A 25,980-nucleotide genomic window follows, 5' to 3' on the forward strand; every position below is an offset into this window, starting at 1 on the left:
TTTAAATATTGGTCCATAATTCGGCATAGCTCTCATATAAGGTCCACTCTTGTTAATGGCGTTGTTTATATGAAATTGCACAAATATATATTGAACAAAAATAGTACATAGATCAGTAATTTTTAAAATCGTACTACTGAATTTTGTGAATATCGGTCCATATTTGGCAACAGCTCCCATATAAATATATAAAAATCACATTAAAATATTTTATGACAATCGACTCATAACAGGTCATATCTCCCATATAAGTCCCACAACCCAATATCTTGAAATTTGTCTAAATATATTTGTATACCCTTTTTTATTTATAATCTGTTTCTTCAGTGAAGAATCTTCACTTGAGGTTGAAAAGGAAAAAAAATTGATCCAAACTTATTATTAAGTATATAAATTGTTAAATTTCATACGTTTTAATAGGAATATCAATTATAAATTACTGAATTAGATCTGCGTAAACTAGTCTTACTAACAATTGTTATATTATTTCAGTTGTTATACCATCATATTTAGGTGGAGGGTATTTAAGATTCGGCACGGCCGAATATAGTACTCTTACTTGTTTATAGATTATTTGCTGAAATATTAATTCCATAGGCACTGTAAGAAATTGTGTCCTGGACTTTAAATTAAGCGAAGAGATTTGGAAAATTTAAATTTGTTGCTTTAGCAAAACCTGTCATGACGTATATTTATTTCATTACATTTAGGGTAACCAAAAGTCGAGTTTATTATTTTTTTTACAATTTACATCAAAAACTTCCTTTGTTGCAATATTATTTCTTACACTTAGCCATATGTTGTTAAAGTCCAGACAATCTGTTGCCAGCTTAAAGTTTCCTTTAGCCAATATCAGTGCATTTAAATGCACATTCATATAAATACTTATGTTGCGGAGTAAAAAAAAAGAAACATTGTTAGCATTGTTTGATTTTAAGACATTGACATTGGCCATGTGCCATGAAATCCATGCATTTGTATTGTTTTTATTTCATATTATTTATTGTTTTTTTTTGTTTTGTTTTGCTTTGGCGGCAGCTAAAGTTCAATGCATTTGGCCATTTCACAGTTAGGCACTTGTTATACAAATGTCAAGTACATTGTTGTTCACAGTTAAACTTCGTAAGTGCTAGAGTTCAATGGTACAATGTTTGTTGTATGTAAGTATATAGTTAGTTTAAATGTATGTATGTTGTAATAGACCCGCCCTTAAATAATAGATTTGGTTTGAATGGATCTTATTTTGTGCTTTAGTAGCTAAAACTAATTGCTATATACTTTGGGGCCAATCGGATAACTGGAAAACCAGCAGGAAATCGCTTAAACCTTGTAAAATTTGATAAACAATGCTAACGTTTCGGATATCTTATAGATAATATTTATTATTACAGTTTACAAAAAATATTTTCATAAGTCTAAACAATAGTGATGAAATTATGAACCTTTTCCGGAAACCCTTCCATTAAGGTTCTTATAGTGATTTCTGTCACTTTGTTCGAAGACTTTTGGACACCTTTTTTGTGCTCTTCAATTCTGTGTTAACAAAAGCCTAATACCTCTCCACAGCACTATGTGTCCAACAGCCAAAATTGCGGCAAAAATTATTTCCAAGGCAGCTAGCATCATAAAACTTTGTGTAGAGATCCCTGTTGCTAAAATAAGCATTTTAAAAAAAATTGGCGAAAGTTGAACATTTGAATTTTTGCCGCAAAAATTGGAAATGGGCACATAGTACAATGTCCTTAGCTCCAGGCAGTTACATTATTGTTCTTGTACCACTCAAGACCTTGTTTACCATGGTGACAGGATGCCAAATCAGGCCAAAAAAAAGTGGACACATTAAGAAGTCTTATGAATCTCGTTTGCAAACATTCCTTGATGTAAATTTTGGTATTTATAGTGTCCTTTTGGCCTCTAAATTTTTAGCAGGGTTCCTGTTAGGAACTTTTTGAGCCTTGTATGTTTTTAAGCCTGCATTGGCTTTAACTTTACGTACCAAATAGTCCGACAACTCAGCTAACCGGACTGCTTTCCTACCAGATGTGTTGGGAGCTCTTTTGAAAATGCTTTCTTATTATTGGCTTTAGAAATATCTTGTGGACTATTCCTTCTACATGGACCAGGTCTTGTATCAATGGAGAAGTTCTCCCGATACTGTTTAATAACATTGGAATCAGTTTGACGGCAGACCTTTAATTTTTTGTTGAACATATTTCATAATTTTATTAAGCACTTTTTTCTCGTCACTCATTATAACCTACACCACCATAGTGGGTAGGGTATTATGCGTTTGTGCAGATGTTTGTAACGCCCAAAAATATTAGTCTAACACCCACCTTAAAGTATACCGATCGACTTAGAATCACTTTATGAGTCGATTAAACGATGTCCGTCCGTCCGTCTGGTTGGCTGGCTCGCTGTCCATGTAAACCTTGTGGGCAGAGTACAGGTCGCAATTTTGAAGATAATTTGATAAAATTTGGGACATATAATTTTTTCGGCCGAAGGACCAAGCCTATTAAACTAGCTGAAATCGGTCCATTATTTCACCTATCCCCCATGCAAATGTCCTCTCGAAATTGGACTTTATCGGTCATAAATGTTTAATTTATATATGTATCTATACAAATTTCGCTCCAAATAAGTTTTATATACACAAAATTCATGTCACCAAATTTTGTTACGATCGGTCTATAATTAGTCATAGCTCCCATATAGACCCGCTTCCGAAAATCACTTTAACGTGCATAAATCGCTTAAAAATGTTGGTATACTCACAAAATTCAACATAGTAAACTTTCATATAGACATAACTCACACGACCTAATTTCATGGTGATCGGTCCATAATTGGTCATAGCTCCCATATAAGGCCCACTTCCGAAAATCACTCATGAATATAAATTATTGATATTTTAAAAGAAAAATGTTTTTGTTCATTTACTTGGTGTAGGGTATTATATGGTCGGGCTTGACCGACCATACTTTCTTACTTGTTTGAAAATGTTTTCTATTTATTGGCTTTAGAAACATCTTGTGGATATTCCTTCTACATGGACCAGGTTTTGTATCAACGGAGAAGTTCTCCCGATACACTTTAATAACATTGGAAGCACTTTTTCCAGTGTTTAAAAAGCTACGATAACTAACAAATTTTTAACTGTTGCTACAACTACTGCTTCAAAAAAGTGTATGTAGCGGTAGCAGTAGTATTTGTCTCTTTTCGTTTTCTTGTTTTTTTTAAAAATACTGCTACCTTCAAAATATAAAACTCTTAACAGAGCAGTAGTAATAAAACATGAATTGTAAATGGAGTAGTAGCATAAAAATACAAATCATTGCTACTGCTCTATATTGAGTTTTAATTTTTAAGGTAGCAGTAAAGTAGCAGTTGATGCAGCAGTTAAGGTAGCAATAAAAGTAGTCAAAAAAGAAAATCTTCAGTCATAACACCAAAATTGACAGAATTAAACACTGTGTGTTGTTTTTGTTTTGAGAGAGTTTGAAAGAATTATTCGTCTCAGATGTTCGTGTTGCTAACAGAAAGATCGTGTTTTCTGTGTGTATAACAAAAAAGCCGAACTTTACTTGTGTTTTTTCGTTGCTACTGCTACTTGTAGTCTAATTTTTAATGATTCGGTGCAAAAAATATTTTCTTTTGTTTGAACATCAAATCGTCTTGCAAAGTCTCTCGGCTTCAATTCATATGGTACCCAATTTTCCTGCTTATGGATGAATACTGCTGTTCGCAAACGTTTTGCTGATTGAGTAGCTCCAAATGATTTTGCAAGCTCTGTATGAGTTTGACAACATGGAATAGCACCCCCAATTCTTGGTCTTAAAATGTTTTCGATGGCTTGGGCAATATTTGTCTTCCGTGTCAAAATCACCACTCTTGAAGCTGTTTCTCGCATGTTGAAACCTAAGGAACATATCCACCATGGTGAGCAATCGTTGTATTTCAGCGGCACTTTTTTTCAAACTAAAGAAATAAAGTAAAACTTCCCGGATATAACGATTTGTTGGCACAAAATTCGACATTATTGAAGCAAAATAAACTTTGTTTTTTTACACTACAATATTCAATAACTATGTGACAATAAATGACAGATATGTACCATTCAAAATGACATATAAATTATTAAAAACAAAAACCGCTTTCTATTGTAAATCTCCCAGATTTCAGTTATCCGATTGGCCTCAAATTTTGCACCACTTTATTTTAGATACAAAATATCCCAAAGTAAGGCACATCCACAACGAACTCAATTTATTTGAAGGCAGGTCTATTGTAATAATTGCAATGTTTATAAGTGGGTATTGTTTAATAGCTGGCTGCAAATATTTATGTTTATTTAATAAAATTTCATGTATTGAGTTTAGAAAGGGTTCAAAAATTGCTTTAAGTTTAAGGAGCATTAAATTTAGCAAAAATTAATAAATTTAACTTTTCAGTACTTCAAATTATGAAATTTACTTATTATTACTATTAAAACTATCAATTCCCATTTCTTTATCAGCTATCTAAAAATTTACTTATTTCATTATGATGTCTACCAACTTGATACCTCAGAGAGTAGTACATTGCCAGGTTTATTCCTTAAATTCTTTAAGATTTTAGCTGGAATAACTTTTGTTACTGTATCTCAATTTATGTTTCTTCTTCCCAGTAATCATTAAAGAGCTAAAAATTCAAGCACTTGAACATTTTGTGGGAATTTGTGTTGAATGAAAAATATGTTAACAATTTCTAGTATTTTTAATCCGAAAAAATTTGACTTGAATTTATATTTTATTTTTGCTGCAGAATCCTATTCATTCGAATTGTCAAACAAAAATACAACAAAATTTTTCTGATACAACAGCAAAATATATTGACTAGCATGTATTTTGTTGTTGCAAGAGATAGGTTTTTGACAACAGACTTAGATTTTTGACAATTACGTCTCGTCTCTATGCTACCTTATGATCGTATTGATAACAAGTAAGAATGAATAGTCGGTCAATCCCGACCATATGATACCCTACATAGAGAAGAATAGTTTTCTTTTAAAATTAGGTGGCATGTCTTCTATATATATGAAATTTATTTGTGTTCAATTTTATTTGAATACCAACATTTTTAAGAAATCTATACTCGTTAAAATGATTTCGGAAGTGGGTCTTATATGAGAGCTATGACTAATTATCGATACAACATTTGGTGTAATGACTTTTGTATATATACAGCTTATTTGTGTTAAATTTTATTGGAATACCAACATTTTTAGGAGATTTATTAAAGTGATTTTCGAAAGTTGGCCTATATGGGAGGTATGAGTAATTATGGACCGATCATCGCAAAATTTGGTGGTGCGAGTTAGGCTTATATAAAACTTATTTGTGCTGAATTTGGTTTGGATATCAATATAAATAAGATATTTATGAGAGCTTAATTATTTTCAGATAGGACAATCGTATGGGGACTAGAAGAAATAATGAACCGATTCAATAGGCTCCATTGTATGACAATATGAAAGCTTGTACCAAATTTTGTCGAATTATCTTTGAAATTGCGACCTGTACTTTGATTACAAGGTTTACTTGGACGGACGGACGGACATCGCTTAATCGACTCAGAAAGTGATTCTGAGCAGATTGGTATAATTTAAGGTGGGTGTTGGGACAATATTTTAGCATGTTACAAACATCAGCACTAACCCAATATACCCTCCCCACTATGGTGGTGTAGGGTATAAAAAGTATCATACAAATTTCACTAAATTTTTTGACACTGGACTTAAGCCAGAAATTACAATTGATTTCAACATTCATTCCAGCAGAAATGCTAACTGGGTTATGATATAAAGTTTTTGTAGTACTTTACATATTTAAAATTTTCAACATTTTATTACTGACAACAACATTGTACGAACACATATTTGGTAAATTAGTTTAACCTTAAACAAATGCATTCATATTTCGTAAACAGATGTTGGAAATGTAGAAGAAAACTTAAATCACCCAGACAACAGTCACGCTTCAAAATAAATTGAGCAAAAACTATAGAAGATTCAACACAAAAACAACAAATGGTTAAAGGCAGCAGCACATACTTAAATTTTAAATAAATACTGAGAGAAATTAAATACTCTCAGTATTTATTTAAGCATGTACTTTGAAATGTGGGAATTGATATCGATTTTTATTAAAAAAATCAAAGTTATCGACAATTTTTTTATAGAATGTTATAGTTATCGATAAGTTTTCCATAGAAAATTATAGTTATCGAGAAATTTGCTTTAGAAAATCAAAGCTATCAATATATTCTCTATATAAAATCAATGTTGTCCATCAACTTTCTAAAGAAAATCAAAGTTATCGATCAATTTATAGAAAATCAAAATTATTGATAATTTTTCTACAGAAACTTATTGTTATCGATAATTTAGAAATAGAAATTTATAGTTATCCATAAAATTTTCTATAGAAGATTATTGTTATCGATAAATTCTCTATATCAAAATCAAAGATATCGATAAATTACCTTATCGATTATTTTTTTACAGAAAGCAATAGTTTTTTAGAAATTTTTTTTAGAAAATTACAAATAACGTTAGATATTCTATAGAAAATAATAGTTATTGAAACATTAAAGTTATCGCAACACTTTCTACAGAAAATACTTGTGATTTGTAATAATCTTTATAAATGCATTATCTACACACAAAAATTCTATAGGTTATATTGCCTAAAAATATAGTATAAATTTAACTAAGAGCAAGGGTAGAATGGCATTTACAAAATTATTTAGTAAATATGCCTAAAATTTTTGTTGATTTCCTTGTTCGAAAAATCAACAAAAATTATTGTTAAACTTTCTTATAAACTTTTCAAAATTACAAATGATAGCAAAGCTAATTTATACTTTTATTTTTGGTAAATTATCTATGTAATAAAATATCTGTTTAGTTAAATTAACTATTTTTTCTATGCTATTACTACTAATGACAATGAAATTGATTTTTTATTTAATTTATCTTTATTTATTGATAAAATGAAAACTTAATGGAGTAAAACATTACAAATAAAATTGATTTTAGAAACAATTAATATCTAATCTTATGAATGTAAATGTTACTATGTGGAATGTCTGTCCATCTTTATCTTTTGATCTGTTCCAGTACTAGTCAGATTTAAAGGTTTTGTTTTATTAATAATAAACTTAAGAACCAATTGTTAGAGTATCAATATTTTTGATTGAAACCTGCAATCTGAGATAGAGATGGACATTCCACATACTAACATTCAAATTCTTATTATTCTTAGGTCCATTATTACGACTTGCCTTTATAGTTAAAGTTAAGGATACCTTTTCCTATTGCTTAAAGTTACCTTTAACTATAAAGGCAAGTTGTAATATAATGGGCCTTAATAATACCAAATAATTAACTAAACACCATTAACAGAACAGTTAAATAAAATATTGAATCATTTCAATACCGGTACTTCTGGGAGATAACTTGCCATGTAGGTAGATTTGTCGGGAGTTGAGCTTGTTGTGGGCTGCTTGATTTTTTGAGTTTTGACTTGTTTCACCAATAGTTTCGTAGGATCTCGCATTTGTAATTTTTTTTGAGTTTTTGAACGCCTTTGCTGTAATTGTTGTTGGGCCACTGCTGAAGTTTAAGGTCTATCAACAACGTGAATAACATTTTTACATCATTCTATACATGTCGCGTGTCTCCACGCGTTTGATTATATTGCTAAAAATATAATTTATTTAAATTTTCATATTTTTAAAGTTAATTTAATATATACATACCCTTTTGCACCAAAAATATTTTCAATTGACAATTAAATAAACAAAAAAACTTCGTACAAATAAATTCGAAGATGTTACTAATTCCAATAGTTATATTAACATAGTTTTTAGGTAAAGTGTATTGTTTGAATTACCTATTGGCATAGATAATAAAACTTAGTTTTTCATTTTCATATAAAAAGAAATTAACTATGCAAGCTTAGTTAATATAGCCTCGATTATTTTTTTGTGTGTAGAGGAAATTATAATTATTGATTAATTTTCATCTGGAATTCAAAGTTATATATATGGGGCATATCATGTCAAGTGAACCGATCGTGTCTTCCGATCGGGATGAATTCACCAAGGTTAGTTCTATTGGATAGTAACTCAGACACAATTTTTCAACAAGATTTGACATTTTGGCCAAGCAGGTGTTTTTTCTTATCCATGTATCTTATTACCTATTGTTCTTAGCAAAATGTGTCCCAAATAGCTCAGATAGCTTACTTTTCAATCTTTCGAAAAAAAATATTTAAAAAAAAAATAAAAAATTTTTAATATTTGTTTTCCGAAATCAAAAACTTTTTTGACTTTTTTTCTTAAAATAAAGCATAGATAATTTTCATGAAGACCTATTTGGTCGCTTAGTGGGATGCGAGTGGGAAAACATAAAATTTTTGACTTTTTCTTTGCAAAATCAAAAACTTTGTTGACTTTTGTTTTCAAAATGGACCCTTTTTTAATTATTATATATATTACATTTTTAGCATGAAACACTAAGTAAACATATGTTTCGTTTGAGTATAATAATTCTGGTGAATGTTTTGGAAAATTTGTCTGATCTTTCAATAATGTTGAAATTTGACTATCTTAGCTTTGTCCTTCATATAATTTTGTATTCGAAATAAAAATTTAACACTGCACATTCAATGTTCTATTTATGTGAAAAAATCGATATGAAAAACAACTAACAAAAACACAACCATTTTTATACCCTACACCACCATAGAGGGGAGAATATATTGGATTTGTAACGTTTGTAACGTGCAAAAATATTGTCCCAACACCCATCTTAAAGTATACTTTCTGAGTTGATTAAGCGATGTCCGTCCGTCTGTCCGTCCATGTATACTTTGTAATCAAACTACAGGTCGCAATTTCAAAGGTAATTAGACAAAATTTGGTAAAGCTTAGCTTATTCTATGAAGCCCATTTAATTTGGTTAGAATCGGTAAATTATTTCTCATAGTCCCCATACGATTGCCCTATCTGAAAATAGTTAAGCTCTCATAAATATCGTAGTTATAATGATATCCAAATAAAATTTAGCTCAAATAATTTGTATATAATCCTAACTCGCATTACCAAATTTTGTGATGATCGGTCCATAATTAGCCATAGCTCCCATATAAACCCACTTACGAAAATAACTTTAACTAGCATAAATATCTTAAAAATGTTGGTATTCCAATCAAATTTTACACAAATAATTTATACATTTACAAAAGCCATGTCATCAAATTTTGTAACTATCGGTCTATAATTACACAGAAAAATCTATTTCTTAAACCGTTTCAATTCAAATATTTGTCACATTTTGAACTGCTTTCAATTATTTCATAATTAAATCAAATATTCATTTGCTCAAAAACAAAATTTCTTGATATTTTCTATAGAATTTTGACTTTTGAATTTGATTATTTTGACAATTGAATATACAATTTTCGTTATTGGTTGAATTTCAAATACAAAAATTATTGAATAAATAATTTTCGTTATTGAAAACACACTTTTGTTGTTTCATAATTAAATCAAATATTTATTTGCTCAAAAACAAAATTTCTTGATATTTTCTATAGAATTTTGACTTTTGAATTTGATTATTTTGACAATTGAATATACAATTTTCGTTATTGGTTGAATTTCAAATACAAAAATTATTGAATAAATAATTTTCGTTATTGAAAACACACTTTTGTTGTTTTTTGTGTTTCAAATACGAAAATTATCTATTAAATAAATTTTGTATTTGAAATTCAACCAATAACGAAAATTGTGTATTCAATTGTCAAAATAATCAAATTCAAAACTCAAAATTCAATAGAAAATATCAAGAAATTTTGTTTTTGAGCAAATGAATACTTGATTTAATTATGAAATAATTGAAACCAGTTCAATATTGGATAAATGTTTGAATTGAAATATAATTATTTCTGTTTAGTCATTGCTCCCATATAAGGCCCACCTCCGAATATAATTTTAACGAGTATACATAGATTTCTTAAATATGTTGGTATTCAAATAAAATTTAACACAAATAAGTTTCATATATACAGAAGATATGCCACCTAATTTTATTGCGATTGGTTCATAATTAGTCATAGCTCCCATACAAATTTTAAAAGAAAACATATAAGGCCGAAAATCATTTACGAAAATAAATTATTGAAATTTTAAAGGAAAAATTATTTTGTCATTTACTTAGTGTAGGGTATATATGGTATATATGGTCGGGCTTGACCGATCATATTTTCTTACTTGTTTATACAATATTCAACCAATAAAAAAGTAGTCATTGTACCTTCAGGTTGACTACGATCAATGAAGGCCTCTTGTAGCTTTATCGATAAATATTCCATAGAAGTTTTGCGAATTTAAGGTTCAGATAACTTGTCTTATCTTTACAATTCTCAGTGTAGCATATTTCTATGCATTGAAAGTAGTTTATCCCAGGAAAACTTTGTCTAAATTTTAAGGCTGGCATATGAACACGAACACCAACACTAATATGCTAACAATAATAAGTTGTGACAAAATTTGCGGCAACACTTAAGGAAACTATACGTATTGGTTAACGAACGTACAGCCACATATTGAAGGAGTTTACTAGCTGTTTGTGTATGTATATATGTATGTAGGTACTTGAAGGACAGAGGTGTAGTTGTGTAAATAGGATTTCATGTATGCGTGTTGGTGTTTAGCGGGTGAGAACGAGTGTGAGATGAAATAAACTTGCAAAGTTGTGTAATTGATTAAGAAGTTTTGGCTAAATTACTTAAGCACTAACAAACCCAGAAATACCAGAAGAAAAGAAAAACTTTCAGACTATTTGCAAAATTAAAACAACACAACAACGTCAGTGGCACAGCCATTACAATTCACACAAACACTAACACTTGTACCAAACACAACTATAGTCATTGACATTTTTGTAAGATGCAGCAGCATATTTTATAGTTTTTTAGTTCTTCTAAAATATCTGAAAAGTAACAAGCGTGCGTGTAAAATAAAATGCATGTGGCATGTTAAGAAACTGAACGTAAATCTGTGTTAGTTGTTGGTTGTGAAAAAATTTTCTGGAAAAAAATGGATGCAAGAATTTTTGTTTTTTTGATATGAAGTAAATATTGTAATTTTTTAAGGTTTAACTTTTCTTTGCTGAGGTTATAATATAAAAATAATTCTATTAATAAAAAGAAGTAAGAGAGATTTATAGGTAAATAAAATTTATTTTTTTTTTCGAAGAACGAAGAAATAGGATCATTTTAAAAATTGAACATACCCGAGGTATCCTACTTTGGGAACCCCTGGTCCCGCTCCTGGTGGGGTCATGAGGTCCAAATTCAAAACTTAAACTCGACTACACTTCCTATTTGCGCATGTGAAATTTCATTAATCGGCGTAAGGGTTTAGAAGTTACAGATTTATTGCCCTCTTTTTTATTCTCATACCACTGTGCGTCGTTGCAAAGCTCTATCATTAGATATCCATATTGTCTATATTAATGACTTAGTAATCCAGATAGAAGTCAAAAATAGTTCAAAACTCGAGGTTGTCCTGGTTTTTTTTCTCATATCTCAGCCATTTGTGGATCGATTTTGCTAATTTTAAATAGGAAACTTCTCGAAAGCATGTCTGACATCTGACATTTGGATCCCGAAGATATCTGGGGTCTTCAGAAAATTGATTTCAACAGAGAGACAGACAGACAGACATGGTTTAATCGACTCCGCTATCTACATATAAGGATCCAGAATATATATACTTTATAGAGTCGAAAAATTATATTGTGGAAATTACAAACGGAATGACAAACTTATACATATATACCCTTCTCACAAAGGTGAAAGGTATAAAAATCATGGGTGCATGACAATTTTAAAATGAAACTGTTTGATATTTATTATTATCATCACCATGAGTAGTATTTTTTTTGTCTGTTGAAGTCAGCTTTCTGAAGATCCCAAATAACTTAAATTTCAAGGTTGATATATCAACCGTATTACAACTTAGGTTTCTATTTAAAATCAAGAAAATCGCAGTTATTAAGTCATTTCTCAGTTTTTTTCAACATATTATTTTTTCACAAAAAAACTATTTTTAATAGTCATCTTAAAAGTATACTTTGATGAAACAACTACTTCGAAAAGCACCGAACACTTATTTCAGAAAAGCAGCTCGTAAATTTAAATGCTCTGAATCTTTTGTGCGCAGAGCCAAAGCTAATGCTGGGTTGAAGTCGTATAAAGTTTCACATCGCAGTCCTTTAAAGAACTTGGAAGCAAAATAACTTATAAATCGATGCACAGTGGGGCAGAATCAAAATTTTTTGGAAATAAATCTGGCATTCGGTATAAAATTTGATGTGGGCGTAGCCAAGGATTATTCGAGTTTACTTTTGCGCCACCTTGTATAAATAGTCCTAGAGAAGTGTCTAAGTTATTAAAATGGACCCTTTAAATGTTCCAGGGGCGGCGCTATGTAGGCTGAAAGTAGGGTAGGGTACCATCGACATGTAACATTTTTAAACAAGTGCAATTTTTTGTTTTCCATCCGATTTCAAAAATTTTTATATTTTTGGAAAGCGCTCGAAAAGGTCTTGAGTGTGCTATTTATAATTTCCGAGTTATAGACATTTCAAAATTAAAATTTTAAAATTTTGCCATACCTTGGTCTGCTTTTTTAAAAATATAGGTCGTGCTTTTGGACCGAATGGACTATAATTTTTTTTGCATGTTTTTTCAAGACCTAGCCGAGCGTTTTCCAAAAATATAAAAATCTTTGAAATCGGATGGAAAACAAAAATTGCAAGTTTTTGAGCCTCCATACCGCCGCCCCTGGATCATTTGAAGAGCTCATTTTAATGACTTAGACACTTCTCTAGTACTATTTATATTTTAAATATCAGCGCAATAGGATTATAAATAGATTTTTGTTAAAAAATGTGAGACCCAAGATGGCGTGTAATTTTGCTAATTAAAATTAAAGGGCTTTATCTACAACTTTGGTATCTTTGGTGACCCCCACTGAAATTTTCCGGTAAAAATTTTCGTCGAAGGATTAAAATAATCCTTTTTGAAAGGACTTTTTTAATTTTCTCGAAAAAAGGGTCAAATTTTCAAATTGACCCCTAAGGAGAGGAGCTTTAGGGTTAAGATCTTCCACAAAAATTATCCCCACAATATAACTATGACAAAAAGAGTTTTCTTAGACATTAACATACAACATTTTTTTCAGTTAGTTCCTTCGATCAAACAATTAAAACTTTGATCCACTGTAAAAAAAAAATCAGAACAGATGGACTAGAAGTTTATTCTACAAAAATGAGTGGGGCCTCTAAAAAAGGTGTCATCAGTTTTTGGTTAACAGCTAATTGTGACTTTGTGATATGGCTTAACTTTATATGGCAATAATATAGCTAAGAGTCCGCCAAATAAATTTTGTTAAAATTTTTTTCCAAAAAATAGCTTTTTCGTGCACTTATGTTGAAAATTTAGGAAGAAAAAATTTTATTTTACTTTTTTGAGAATAACTTCCAGGGTCTCCTAATTTTTCACTAACAATATATAGCAAAGTTGTAGTTGAACAACTCTTGAGAACATATCAATGCATTCTAAACGTGTCTAGTCACTCTAAATAGCACATAAAGATCACTTTGTACCTTAATAATTTTCGGTTTTACTATTTTTTGACTCTAAAACAAAAATTTTTTGTTAAAATAGTATGATCAAGTCCACACTTCTATGTTGTGCTGTATTATCTACTCGGCTGAAGTGTTCGGAATGGGGATCAGTGAGTGGACCTTCAATGTCACACATTTAAAAAAAAATCGCCAAAAAGCCATCCTAATGAGCTGAAATTAAAAATATAGATAGTCCTTGAGAAGGTCTACAAAAATATGCTTTTGTCTGTAGGTTATCTCTTTTAGTTCAAGAGATATTTAGGTTTAATTTTTTTTTTAAATTTTACTCGATCTTTTTTTTTTGTATTTTATATATGATGGGCCTACGAAAGGTCGAAATTTGTTTTTTATATATGACGTATATTTGAGGTAAAATTCTAAAGAAAATAAAACAAACCTGATAACAATTATTTCATACTGTAAATAACGTCAAAGTGGGCTATTTTCTAAAAAAAAAACTCAGTTTTTGGAATACATTTTCCCCGTTTTAGGCATTTTGATGTTTGAAAACAAAGAATGGCAACATTAGTGATGCCATTGACTTAAGAACATTTAGATCTATATTACTTCCAAATTTTATTGTGATATCTGTAACTGCTCAATTTTTTCATTATTTCAAAGTTTTTATTTTTCTTGATGGAAAATCACCATTTTATAATATTGTTAGTTTTTAAGGTAAAATACGTCCGAAGAAACACAAAATTAATTCATTTCACTAAAATGTCAATCTACAACTCATAAGGTTTCCACCGATATCAAAAACTTATATAAAAAGCTTATATTTACTCTTCAGAAGCTCTTCAAAAATTTTAATGTTTTTTCATATCTTGCATCAAGCCGGTCTTGCGTGATCAAGATTGGATAAAGTGATGCGCTCGGATCATACCGATAATGATTTGCCCATTCTTTGTTATTCCAGCACAATAGAGAAGTATACACTCGAACATAAATTTTTAACAAAAAATTTTTGTTTTAAAGTCAAAAAATAGTAAAAAACTAAAATTTGTATGCTACAAAGTGATTTTTGACAGCTATTTAGAATGCCTAGATATGTTCGGATTGCATTGATATGTTCACAAGAGTTATTCAGATTTACCGTAGCTACAACTTTGCAAAATATTGTTATTGAAAAATTAGGAGTCCCTGGAAGTTATTCTAAAAAAAGTAAAAAAAAAATTTTCTTCCTTTATTTTTTCAACAAAAGTGCACGAAAAAGCAATTTTTTGGAAAAAAATTTTAACAAAATTTATTTGGCGGACTCTTAGCTATATTATTGCCATATAAAGTTAAGCCTTATCACAAAGTCACAATTAGCTGTTAACCAAAAACTGATGACACCTTTTTTAGAGGCCCCACTGATTTTCAGAAACTTTGGGGGCCCATAAAAAAAAATCGGTCACCAAAATGGACAAACTGAGTATAGGGTTTTACTACCCTTTGGTAGTAGAGTCGAACCTATGTAGTCATGATCTTGTGTTTTTCCAAAAGTCTTCATTTCTTGCATAGTGTTATGTACCGATCGTTATGACTTTAGTTAGTTTGATTTCTGTATATCTAGCAGTCTTTGTATTTAATTTTATTTTGTGAATTATGGATCGTTAAATTACTTTCAATGTTATAATTGTGTTTGGCTTAATAGCCTAACTCCTTTCGTTTTTAGGCCAGACTGCTTATAGCCATAAATTACTGAAATAAAACAATTTTAATGAGACCATTAAACAAACACAACACAATTTTCTAGAAAATCACAAAAAGCTTAAATTTTCCACCATTGATAATTGAAATAAATTTTAAGGGTTTTCAGAAAATTAAACACATAAAATTACATGGCAGTCATTCGTTTAGCATGTTCAAGCAGACAACATCTGCTTTGAAAATAAGTACAATGTCCAATATAAACGTATGTCCTGATACATAAATGTAGGAAAACCAATGTAGGCTTAATAGGTATAAAATATTCGGTTGTGATAAACAGCAACAGCGATATTTTCAAATCTAAAATAATGCTGAACAAAATTATACTCAACCTGTTTGCATTTATTGTTTTCACTGCTACAGTGTTGAATTAAAAATACTTGCTTCACAAAACCTTCCCCCAATTTGAACGCCGCCCACTCCATAAAATCGTATTATAAAAACAAAAAAAAATGGCAATAAATGTGGACAATAGTGGTTTTAAGTGAATAATTTATGAGAATGCGTATGCGTTTTTGGTATTTAATTTTGGTTTATGTGGCAAACAAGTTTTGTGTTTTTCCATTTGTGGGTTGTGTTTTTATGTGGTCTTTTATGCCAACGGTTTTTGTGTTGTGTTGTGTGTGTGGCACCTCAATGAGTGGTATGCAACCTGATGACAGACTAACTGGATGCCTAGCCAAACATATGTTGCATGTCTTTTATTTGTAAATCATAATTTTAAGCAGAAAATTGTTGTTAAATTTTTAGCTTTATATTAAACAAATAAATTTCAAGCTATTTCAAGAGCTATATCTTTCAAAGAATATAAAATATGGATATAAATTTTGTCCCTAAGGAAAATTATTTAACTTTTACTGTTCTGACTTCGATAATATTTTGCATATTTACATACATGGCCACACAAAATTTTATATTCTCCAGAATTTCGAAATTCGATCCAGTTGGATTTTTATATAGGTCAAGTAAAACTATTCGGGTATGCTGCTTGAACGTTATTAAAGAAAAAAATGTTTGCATCGAATCATTATTTGTGATAAAAATTTGATCTATTACGATAACCCGTAGCGTAGGTCATCGTATGTAAAGCTTGGCCAACCAGCCGAATCGACACTAAAGCCAAATATCTATGGAGCTAAGTTAATGCTGTTATATATTATTAGTAGCTAAAATCTGACCCGACCATCACAGGGAACCTGTACCGAACGCAACTGATTCATTTGAAGCGAACATTGGCGAATAACGCTCAGAATATGCAGCCATACTTTAATATTATTATTAGTGAGGCTTTTCGCATTTCAATACATAGGATCTTTTAGAATTTTCAATTCAGCTAAATAAGTGGAAAAGTATGCAAGATTTAAAAAGGGTAATACGACCGGAATACAATTATTTTTATAATAATTTACAAAAATCGAACTCCAAAAAAAATAAAAACATAAAAAAGTAACTAAGTAAAATAGCAAAAATATTTTTCTTTTAAAATTTCAATACTTTATATTTTTGAGTGATTTTCGGAAGTGGGCCTTATATGGGGGCTATGACCAATTACACTATGCAACAAATGAAGACTTTTGGAAAAACAAAAGATCATGACTATATAGGTTCGACTCTACTACCAAAGGGTAGTAAAACCCTATACTCAGTTTGTCCATTTTGGTGACCGATTTTTTTTTATGGGCCCCCAAAGTTTCTGAAAAGCAGTGGGGCCTCTAAAGAAGGTGTCATCAGTTTTTGGTTAACAGCTAATTCAGACTTTGTGATACGGATTAACTTTATATGGCAATAATATACCTAAGAGTCCGTCAAATAAGTTTTGTTAAAATTTGTTTCCAAAAAATAGCTTTTTCGTGCACTTTTGTTTTACTTTTTTTAGAATAACTTCCAGGGACTCCTAATTTTTCAATAAATATATTTTGCAAAGTTGTAGCTACGGTAAAACTGAATAACTCTTGTCAGCAAATCAATGCAATCCGAATATATCTAGGCATTCTAAATAGCTGTCAAAATGAAATGAATTAATTTTGTGTTTTTTCGGACGTCATTTGCCTTAAAAACTAACAATATTATAAATGGTGATTTTCCATCAAGAAAAATAAAAACTTTGAATTAATGTAAAATTTGAACAGTTACAGAAATCACAATAAAATTTGGAAGTACTATAGATCTATATGTTCTTAAGTCAATGGCATCATTAATGTTGCCATTTTTTGTTTTCAAACATCGAAATTCCTATAACGGGGAAAATGTGTGAGTTTTTTTTAGAAAATAGCCCACTTTGACGTTATTTACAGTATGATAGTAAAAACGTTTTGTATGTATATAAACAATATATGTGGCTATACAAATGTGACGAGTTTTTGAGGATCGGTGCTTTGAGTTTTTAGAATTTTTTACTCAAACCTAAAATTTTGTTTCAAAATTTGCCAAGTTTGGATAGGGCTGGGGGATACAATGTCCGCTTAAGTTAGTCAAATTTTACTTTATACGTTGTTGCAATAAGTTCTCTTTCCAGATCATAAAAAAATGTATACAGCCACGAAGAAAATTAGTTTTTTATAAAAGAAAAAATATGGGGACTTTTTTGGGAAAAAACTTAAAAAACACACGCATACAAAGTTGAAATATATAAAAAGATACTTCAACTTTGGATGTGTGTAACTTTTTATAGGGACGAAATAATTGTTATAAGGTTTGTTTTATTTTCTTTAGAATTTTATCGCAAATATACGTCATATATAAAAAACAAATTTCGACCTTTCGTAGGCCCATCATATATAAAATACAAAAAAAAAAGATCGAGCAAAATTAAAAAAAAAATTAAAATTAAATATCTGTTGAACCTACAGATAAAAGCATATTTTTGTAGACTTTCTCAAGGACTATTTACATATTTTAAATTTTAGGATCATAAATGGCTTTTTGGCGATTTTTTTTTTAAATGTGTGACATTGAGGGGTCCACTCACTGATCCCCATTCCGAACACCTCAGTCGAGTAAATAATACAACACAACATAGAAGTGTGGACTTGATCATACTATTTTAACAAATAATCTTTGTTTTATCATCAAAAAATAGTAAAAACGAAAATTGTTAAGGTACAAAGTGATCTTTATGTAATATTTAGAGTGACTAGACACGTTTAGAATGCATTGATATGTTCTCAAGAGTTGTTCAACTTTACCGTAGCTACAACTTTGCTAAATATTGATAGTGAAAAATTAGGATACCCTGGAAGTTATTCTAAAAAAAGTAAAAAAAAAAAATTTCTTCCCATATTTTTTCAATAAAAGTATACGAAACAGCTATTTTTTGAAAAAATTTTAACAAAATTTATTTGGCAGACTCTTAGCTATATTATTGCCATATAAAGTTAAGCCGTATCACAAAGTCTGAATTAGGTGTTAACCAAAAACTGATGATACCTTTTTTTAGAGGCCCAACTGATTTTCAGAAACTTTGGGGGCAAATAAAAAAAATTTGGTCACCAAAATGGACAAACTGAGTATAGGGTTTTACTACCCTTTGGTAGTAGAGTCGAACCTATATAGTCATGATCGTGTGTTTTTTTTCACTGTTGCACTGTGTTATGGACCGATCACCATGAAATTAGGTCGTGTGATTTATGTCTCTATGAAAGTTTACTATGTTGAATTTTGTGAGTATACCAACATTTTTAAGCTATTTATGCACGTTAAAGTGATTTTCGGAAGCGGGTACCGATCGTAACAAAATTTGGTGACATCAATTTCGTATATATAAAAGTTATTTGGAGCGAATTTTGTGGAGATACATATATAAATTAAACATTTATGACCAATAAAGTCCAATTTTAAAGGACAATTGTATGGCGGCTAAGTGAAATAGTGGACCGATTTCAACCAGTTTCAATAGGCTTGGTTCTTAGGGCGAAAAAATAATATGTACCAAATTTGATAAAAATATCTTCAATATTGCGACCTGTACTTTGCGCACAAGGTTGAAATAAGTTGAAAACTCTAGGTAGCCTCGGTTTTTTGATTAGATGTTGCACAATTTTTTCGATTTTAAAAAACAATTTAAGTGGAGCTATTGTGGATATATTGATGTATCCATGATGTATGTAAGTTATTTGGTGGCTTCTTGAAGTTGATTTCAACATACAGATGGATATGGCTACATCGACTAAGGGGTTATGGAGTTGCAAATGAAAAATGTGGAAATTGCAAACGGACAGACAGACATACATACTTGTAGATACCCTTCATACGCATGGTTAAGGTATAAAAATAGATTTTGTAACATTTTATTTGCCATCAAATATAAACATTTTCTGATATCGTTGGTAAAAAAAAAACCTCATAAAATTCCATGCATATATCAATTTTTCGCTAATGCTAACCCACTCGCATTTTCAATCCAAATCAGGAATTAGTAGAATCTTTTAAACTTTTTGTATTTTGAGAAATGCATGAAATTTTATGAACTTTTTTTAACAGATTAACGATATAGGAAAGGATTTTATTTCAAATGTAATTCAAATTTTATTTTTGTTGAGGTAGCATTAGACTTTAACAAAAAGAATTCGATTTTGCTTTTCTTTGCTAATGAAGATTATTTTAAATTAAACTACACAGAAAAAAATATTTCTAAAGCCGTTTCAATTCAAATATTTGTCACATATTGAACTGGTTTCAATTATTTCATTTTCTATTGAATTTTGAGTTTTGAATTTGATTATTTTGACAATTGAATATACAATTTTCGTTATTGGTTGAATTTCAAATACAAAAAACACATTTTTGTTATTTTTTGTGTTTCAATTACGAAAATTATCTATTCAATAATTTTTGTATTTGAAATTCAACCAATAACGAAAATTGTATATTCAATTGTCAAAATAATCAAATTCAAAACTCAAAATTCAATAGAAAATATCAAGAAATTTTGTTTTTGAGAAAATGAATACTTGATTTAATTATGAAATAATTGAAACCAGTTCAATATGGGATAAATGTTTGAATGGAAATATAATTTTATCTGTGTATAAGTCTTATTAAAAGTCAATGAGGATTTTTAATGTTAGTTTTTTAAAATTTTTCATAGTTGCTTTTATTTTTGAGTATAAGTTTAAATTAAGGAATTTTAGTTAAGTTTAGTGTCTGCAGATACAAGTATATAAATGGTTGCCTTATAAAGATATACAATATTTTTATATAAATAAAACAAAGAATAATGGAGATATTTTATTCTAATAGCTGTTGTACAATGTACATATGAGGAAAATCAAAAATTTTGGAGAATCGTTGAAACAGAATTCAGATAGCTTGTGTTTCTTTTGTATTTCGAAATGATTAAATGATATAAGATTTTGTTCATTAATTTGATATTTGTTCTCATAATTTTTAACTTACAAATTCCATTCAACATAAATTACAGTAATATTTACAAACTTTATCTAAACTTAACTCAAATATTTAAAAACTTCGTATCATAAAATACATGATTTTAAAATAATTTGCATTTGATTTCTGACTTTGCCATCTTATACCAGTTCCGTATTCCTCTTTTCGATATCTACCAGTAGGTTCTCTGAAATGTAAGTAAAAATCATTAAGAGTGAGTATTATATAACAAAAATTATAAGTCAAATAACTTACGCATATCCACAATCACCATACCACCATCCACCGTATAGAGCAGCACAATTGTTACCAGCCGATTCGTCATTATCATAATTGAAGGTGCTAAATTTCTTATTCAACACATGCGACATACCATCTATAGCAGTGCCATTATATGTCCCTAAAGATTTTAGTTTGTATATTTCAGTGGCATCCCCTACTAAAAACTTATCATACAAAGCGTAACTAGATACTCCTGTAGCAGACTCAAAATGAATATATAATATCTGTCGACCATTGTTTTTAGTAAGAGCATTTAAATTATCTAAGCCTATCCAGTACTCAGCCTCTACTTTACCAAATCCATTTACGTAGTCAGACCAAGGACGTGTAAAATTTTCCGATCCATCAATACGTCTTAAAATATGCATCCAATTACCACCAGCAATTTCCATGTCACAAAATACCATAATTTGTTTTGCTTTATTTCCGGGTAAATATATTTTGTAATAACCACTCTTTTGAGTGCATTTGGTAGCTGCTTTGCAATCAATTGGTTCAGAGTGTGGTTGGCAATGTGCCTTTTTAAATGCTGGCAGCTGATCAACACGTACATCAAATGTTGGCTTCTTTTCGTAAGCTTCGTAAGCTAGATGGTTAGATAATCTAGAAAGCAAACTTTTGTTTTTAAAAATTCTGAAAGAAAATACGTTAATAAAATAATTTACTGTGTTGTGATATTATCCATGCGTAACTTTAAATCATTATTCGATTTTCTGTCCCTTTCATTAGTTCTTATTAATTCTAAAAAATTTTCTTCCAAATCGATGTAATCCTCCTTAAAACTACAATAAAACATAAATTTTAAATGTGATTAAAACCAATTTTCAATAAAACTCATTTCATTATAAATATAACGTACCTTTTTTCCGACAATTTAACAGTATTTAACTCATCCAATAAGTTTGAATAATTTGCTTTCAGTTCAGATAGTTCCTCTACTAAAAGCTCTGGTAAAGAAAGTAATTGTTAAAATTAATAATTGTATGTTCTATCTATTAGTTTGCCTGCAACTATTTCCATCATTTTATATTATTTGTGTATTCGATAAGGCATCGGACATTATTTGTTTCAAATTTGTTAAATATTGGTGCATAGTACAGTGGAAATAAGTCTGTCATTTCTAAACCGCTGATCAGATGGCTTAACCCTTGGAGGTGTAGGAATTTTTTGGCGCTAAACGGTATAACCAGGTCTGTGCAGACCTATATGGAAATACACAGTCAGGTCTCCTAAAGGTATGTGTAAATTTGTTTATTTGACATTCAAGGCACGAATACCTACTACGTGAATGCTGTAAACAAACCGGCTTTTTGCAATACATAAAATGACATCAAAATGATATACATGCATTATTAATGTGGGAATCCCCTTACATTATACATAGAAAAGAGCTGCCATATGCATAGTTTCCTTTTTTTAATTATTATTAACGTTCAAATTATTCATAGGTCAGCACAGACCTAGTTATGACGTTTGAAAAAAATATTTGAAAATCTGGATTAAGCCGAACCAGGATCCACAATCGATTCTATTTTTTGCTCATTGTGTCCGGAAAATGTTTCTCCAGGAAGTCATGAAGGGATTTGTCTCTAACACGAAAAACAAAAAAGCTATCCAGCAAAAAATTATGCTTCCTCGGAAGCAGATTTGTAAGGCAGAGAGCACTTGTATACTGCTACCACTTCGCATGAAAGATTACATGATTTTTATATGGGATTTCTCGCGTAGAGGCTCTGCATAAGGAATCCAAAATAAGCGTATTTCACAGCTTTAAAATTAACCTGATTTCATCGAATTAAATATGTGCAAACAATTGTGCACATAGATTTTAGAGCTGCTGAGAAGCAATAAAATCTTATAGACCCAGTGATTGCCTAACAAGAAGCGCTGATTTTTTCTAAGTTCTTCACCACCTATATGAATAGCTTAATGTATGCCTTCTAAAATCATTTTTGTAAGGCAATAATTTAGCAGTAGAAGATGCAGTAATCATATTTATTGCTTCCAAATCCAGAATATTTTTTGCTGGGTATACACACTTTTATATGCAAAAGGTTTACACAGACCTGGTTATACCTCCAAGGGTTAAACTGCATGTAGGCATTAATATAGATAATGTGGATATTTCAACGGCGTATACAACGCCAGAGTAGTTTGCACCTACAATGGGTCAAAATCGAGAATAATATTTTTTATTTGTTTCATTAAAATTTAATAATATATTTAAAAATAAAAATATTTTTAATTTTTATTTTAAAGTATTATTTGTTGAAGATTATATAGGATTAGGCACAGCCGAATAAAGCTCTCTTAGTAGTTATTGTTAAAGTTATTCTTGTAAATTGAAATTATGTATATTGAAGCTATAACCAATTATGGCTCATCACAATAACTAATAGTATGAATTCTGAATACAATGGATCTGTGTAAAATTTTGATTAAATAAATTTGGGATAATAAAACACGGGACTCACAACAGATGGCATATCTTTTGAACGCGGTTTTTGTTTTTAATAACTTATATGTCGTTTTGAAGGGTAAATATCTGTCATTTATCCTCACATAGTAATTGAACATTATAGAATGTGTTCCATCGGTTTCAAAGTGTGAGAGATGGTTTGTGCGGTTCAGAAGTTGTGATAATGAAACGGAAAAAAGTTTGACCAAGAATTGGAGGCATTATTACATGAAGATTGTTGCCAAACTCAACAAGAGCATGCAAAATCGTTGGAAGCAAATTGGGTTATAGCTTATTTGTTTTAAATAGCAAAGCTGGTAATCCCTAAAGGAATACAGTTTTATAAATTACATGGTATGTTTTGAATGTCTGTCTCGGCCTGATTGTGCTCTCAATGGGCAACACTCCTAAAATTCCCATATTTTAAACATTCTTTTGGGAATTCTGACAAAGGAAATCAAATACCTGTTTAGAATTATATTTTTTTCATGAAGATGCTACACAATAAAGTAGAAAAATATTAAAATAAAAAAAAAAAAAAAATTTCATAAAAAAGAACTTAAGCTTAAATAAATATCATTTTTATAGTCTACTAACGCGGAAAATTTATCGACGATTTAATAAATAACAAAAATGTTTTAATACTTATATCGAAGATTCTCCAGAAACCCCATTTAAAACTAAATTTTTGAACTAACCCAACTACTGCCAGATCATGATATTGCAATGTTTTATAATATCATTCCCAGTCAAGCAAACTATAGAAAGTCAAATTATTTCTTACTTACTCTGTTGGGATTCTAAATTTTCTATTTTACTGTCTACATTCTGCTGCTTGGTTTTGAAACTGAAAAATTGTGTATTTTAATCGCAATAAGATTAAATATTTATTTATTTTTGCATACTTATCTGTCAGCGAATCCAATTGAGTTTTTAAATCATCAAGTGATTGCTTCTCTGTATCCTGCTCTTTTATTTTAGAACTGAAATATTATATTGCTTCAGTTAGTGTAATTATTATTATTATTATGTTTGCTTACTTATATATCAAAGCATCCAAACGGGTATTTATACCTTCAAAGGATTCCTTAACATTACCAATTTTGCTGTCTATAAGTGAAAAACAGTCGCAGGGATTTCTTAAAAACAGAAATATGTAGTTAGTACTTATTTATGTTTATATTGATCATTATAATCTATTTCGTATAGATTGGCGTAATCATAGAAATCAATAATCAAAATTGAATACAAAACTGGTTGGCCTGTTTCTCTTTTTAAATTATAAAATTTGTTTAAAATTCGCTAAACTTAAACTCACTTTTCACTTACAGCATCAAGTCGCACTTTCAATATATCAATTGTTTTTTTAACACTTTCTAACTGAACAAAAAAATTTGAGTTATTTTCTTCAGTATTACGTATCTCAGAGCTCTGGAAAACAATTGCATCAAAATTAGAAATATTGAAAATTATTTGAACATTTTATTAAAATTCTTACCGCACACATTACGGTGGACACAATAATAATTAAATATTTTAAATACATCGTAGAGTCCGATACATAATATTGTTTGAGTGAAGCTTAAAACAGAAATGACTTATTTTTTTAAACATATTTCGAATTGCACTTATTACGAATTATTAATACAAATACTGAGAAATGATAAGAAACTAATTTCCGTTTAATAATAAAACTCTTATCTATATCGACATAATGCTAATTATACAATTATATGATTAAATATAATCTCTACAGAGATTACAGATTCGATGTAACAACTGAATTTGTTGCCTATCAAATGATTCGATTATATGCGATTCGATTATGTGTTCGGATTTAGGAACAGAAATTCAGTTAATACAAATGTATTATCATTAAATGTAATTTAATCAGAAATTGTGGTCTGACCATTATTTGATTTTTGGAAGTGAGCTATGAGCAATTGTGTGATTTGCTTCTATATGAAACAAATTTTTGTGAAATTATATTTGGATTCCTAAATTTTTAGAGATTTACCTCCATTAACACGAAGTCTGGTTATGTGTTAGCTAATAGTTAAAGTGACAGTTTTCATACAAGAGTTATTTTAACCAACCGTATAACTATTAGTTAACACATAACAAGGCTTCGCACAGTGGAATATTTTGGTCATTTTCGGATAAAAAAAAAGATTTTTGTAAAATTTCTCTTGTTGAATAGGTGGGACTTTAAGCTTTAATATGGATTTTTATTCATAAAAATCGAATTATTAAAAAAAAGTTATGATCGGTTAAAAATACATTTTTTGAGTTTTTGTATAATAGTAATAGTTCTATAGTACCTCTAACTCACATATTTTTAGACCGATTTCAAAATTTTAAACAATTATGGCGAGTCATCGAATTAGTCTTTTATAAATGTCTGCATATTTTA

General features: G+C 29.7%; 1 protein-coding gene across 1 annotated transcript; it reads right to left on the reverse strand.

Moving 5' to 3' along the window:
• Positions 1 to 20,495: 20,495 nt before the first annotated feature.
• LOC135950949 (fibroleukin-like) lies at positions 20,496 to 25,205 on the reverse strand. The gene is made up of 9 exons (XM_065500483.1): positions 25,066 to 25,205; positions 24,886 to 24,998; positions 24,608 to 24,706; positions 24,473 to 24,550; positions 24,356 to 24,414; positions 21,969 to 22,056; positions 21,775 to 21,891; positions 21,083 to 21,712; positions 20,496 to 21,014 (listed from the first exon to the last, which is right to left on the reverse strand). The coding sequence occupies exons 1-9, from the start codon at positions 25,111 to 25,113 to the stop codon at positions 20,900 to 20,902; spliced, it is 1,347 nt and encodes a 448-aa protein (XP_065356555.1). The 5' UTR covers positions 25,114 to 25,205; the 3' UTR covers positions 20,496 to 20,899.
• Positions 25,206 to 25,980: the final 775 nt, after the last annotated feature.

The sequence above is a fragment of the Calliphora vicina genome, chromosome 2 (genome assembly GCF_958450345.1).
Source record: "Calliphora vicina chromosome 2, idCalVici1.1, whole genome shotgun sequence".
NCBI classification, from domain to species: Eukaryota; Metazoa; Arthropoda; class Insecta; order Diptera; family Calliphoridae; genus Calliphora; species Calliphora vicina.

Excerpts from the sequence above, each read along its gene's own strand:
- LOC135950949 (XM_065500483.1), bottom strand. The coding sequence starts at position 25,113 with ATGTATTTAAAATATTTAATTATTATTGTGTCCACCGTAATGTGTGCG. Across the intron at positions 24,551-24,607 it reads TTGGATGCTTTGATATATAA|TTCTAAAATAAAAGAGCAGG; the intron begins GTAAGCAAACAT and ends ATAATATTTCAG. Across the intron at positions 21,892-21,968 it reads GTTAAATTGTCGGAAAAAAG|TTTTAAGGAGGATTACATCG; the intron begins GTACGTTATATT and ends GTTTTATTGTAG.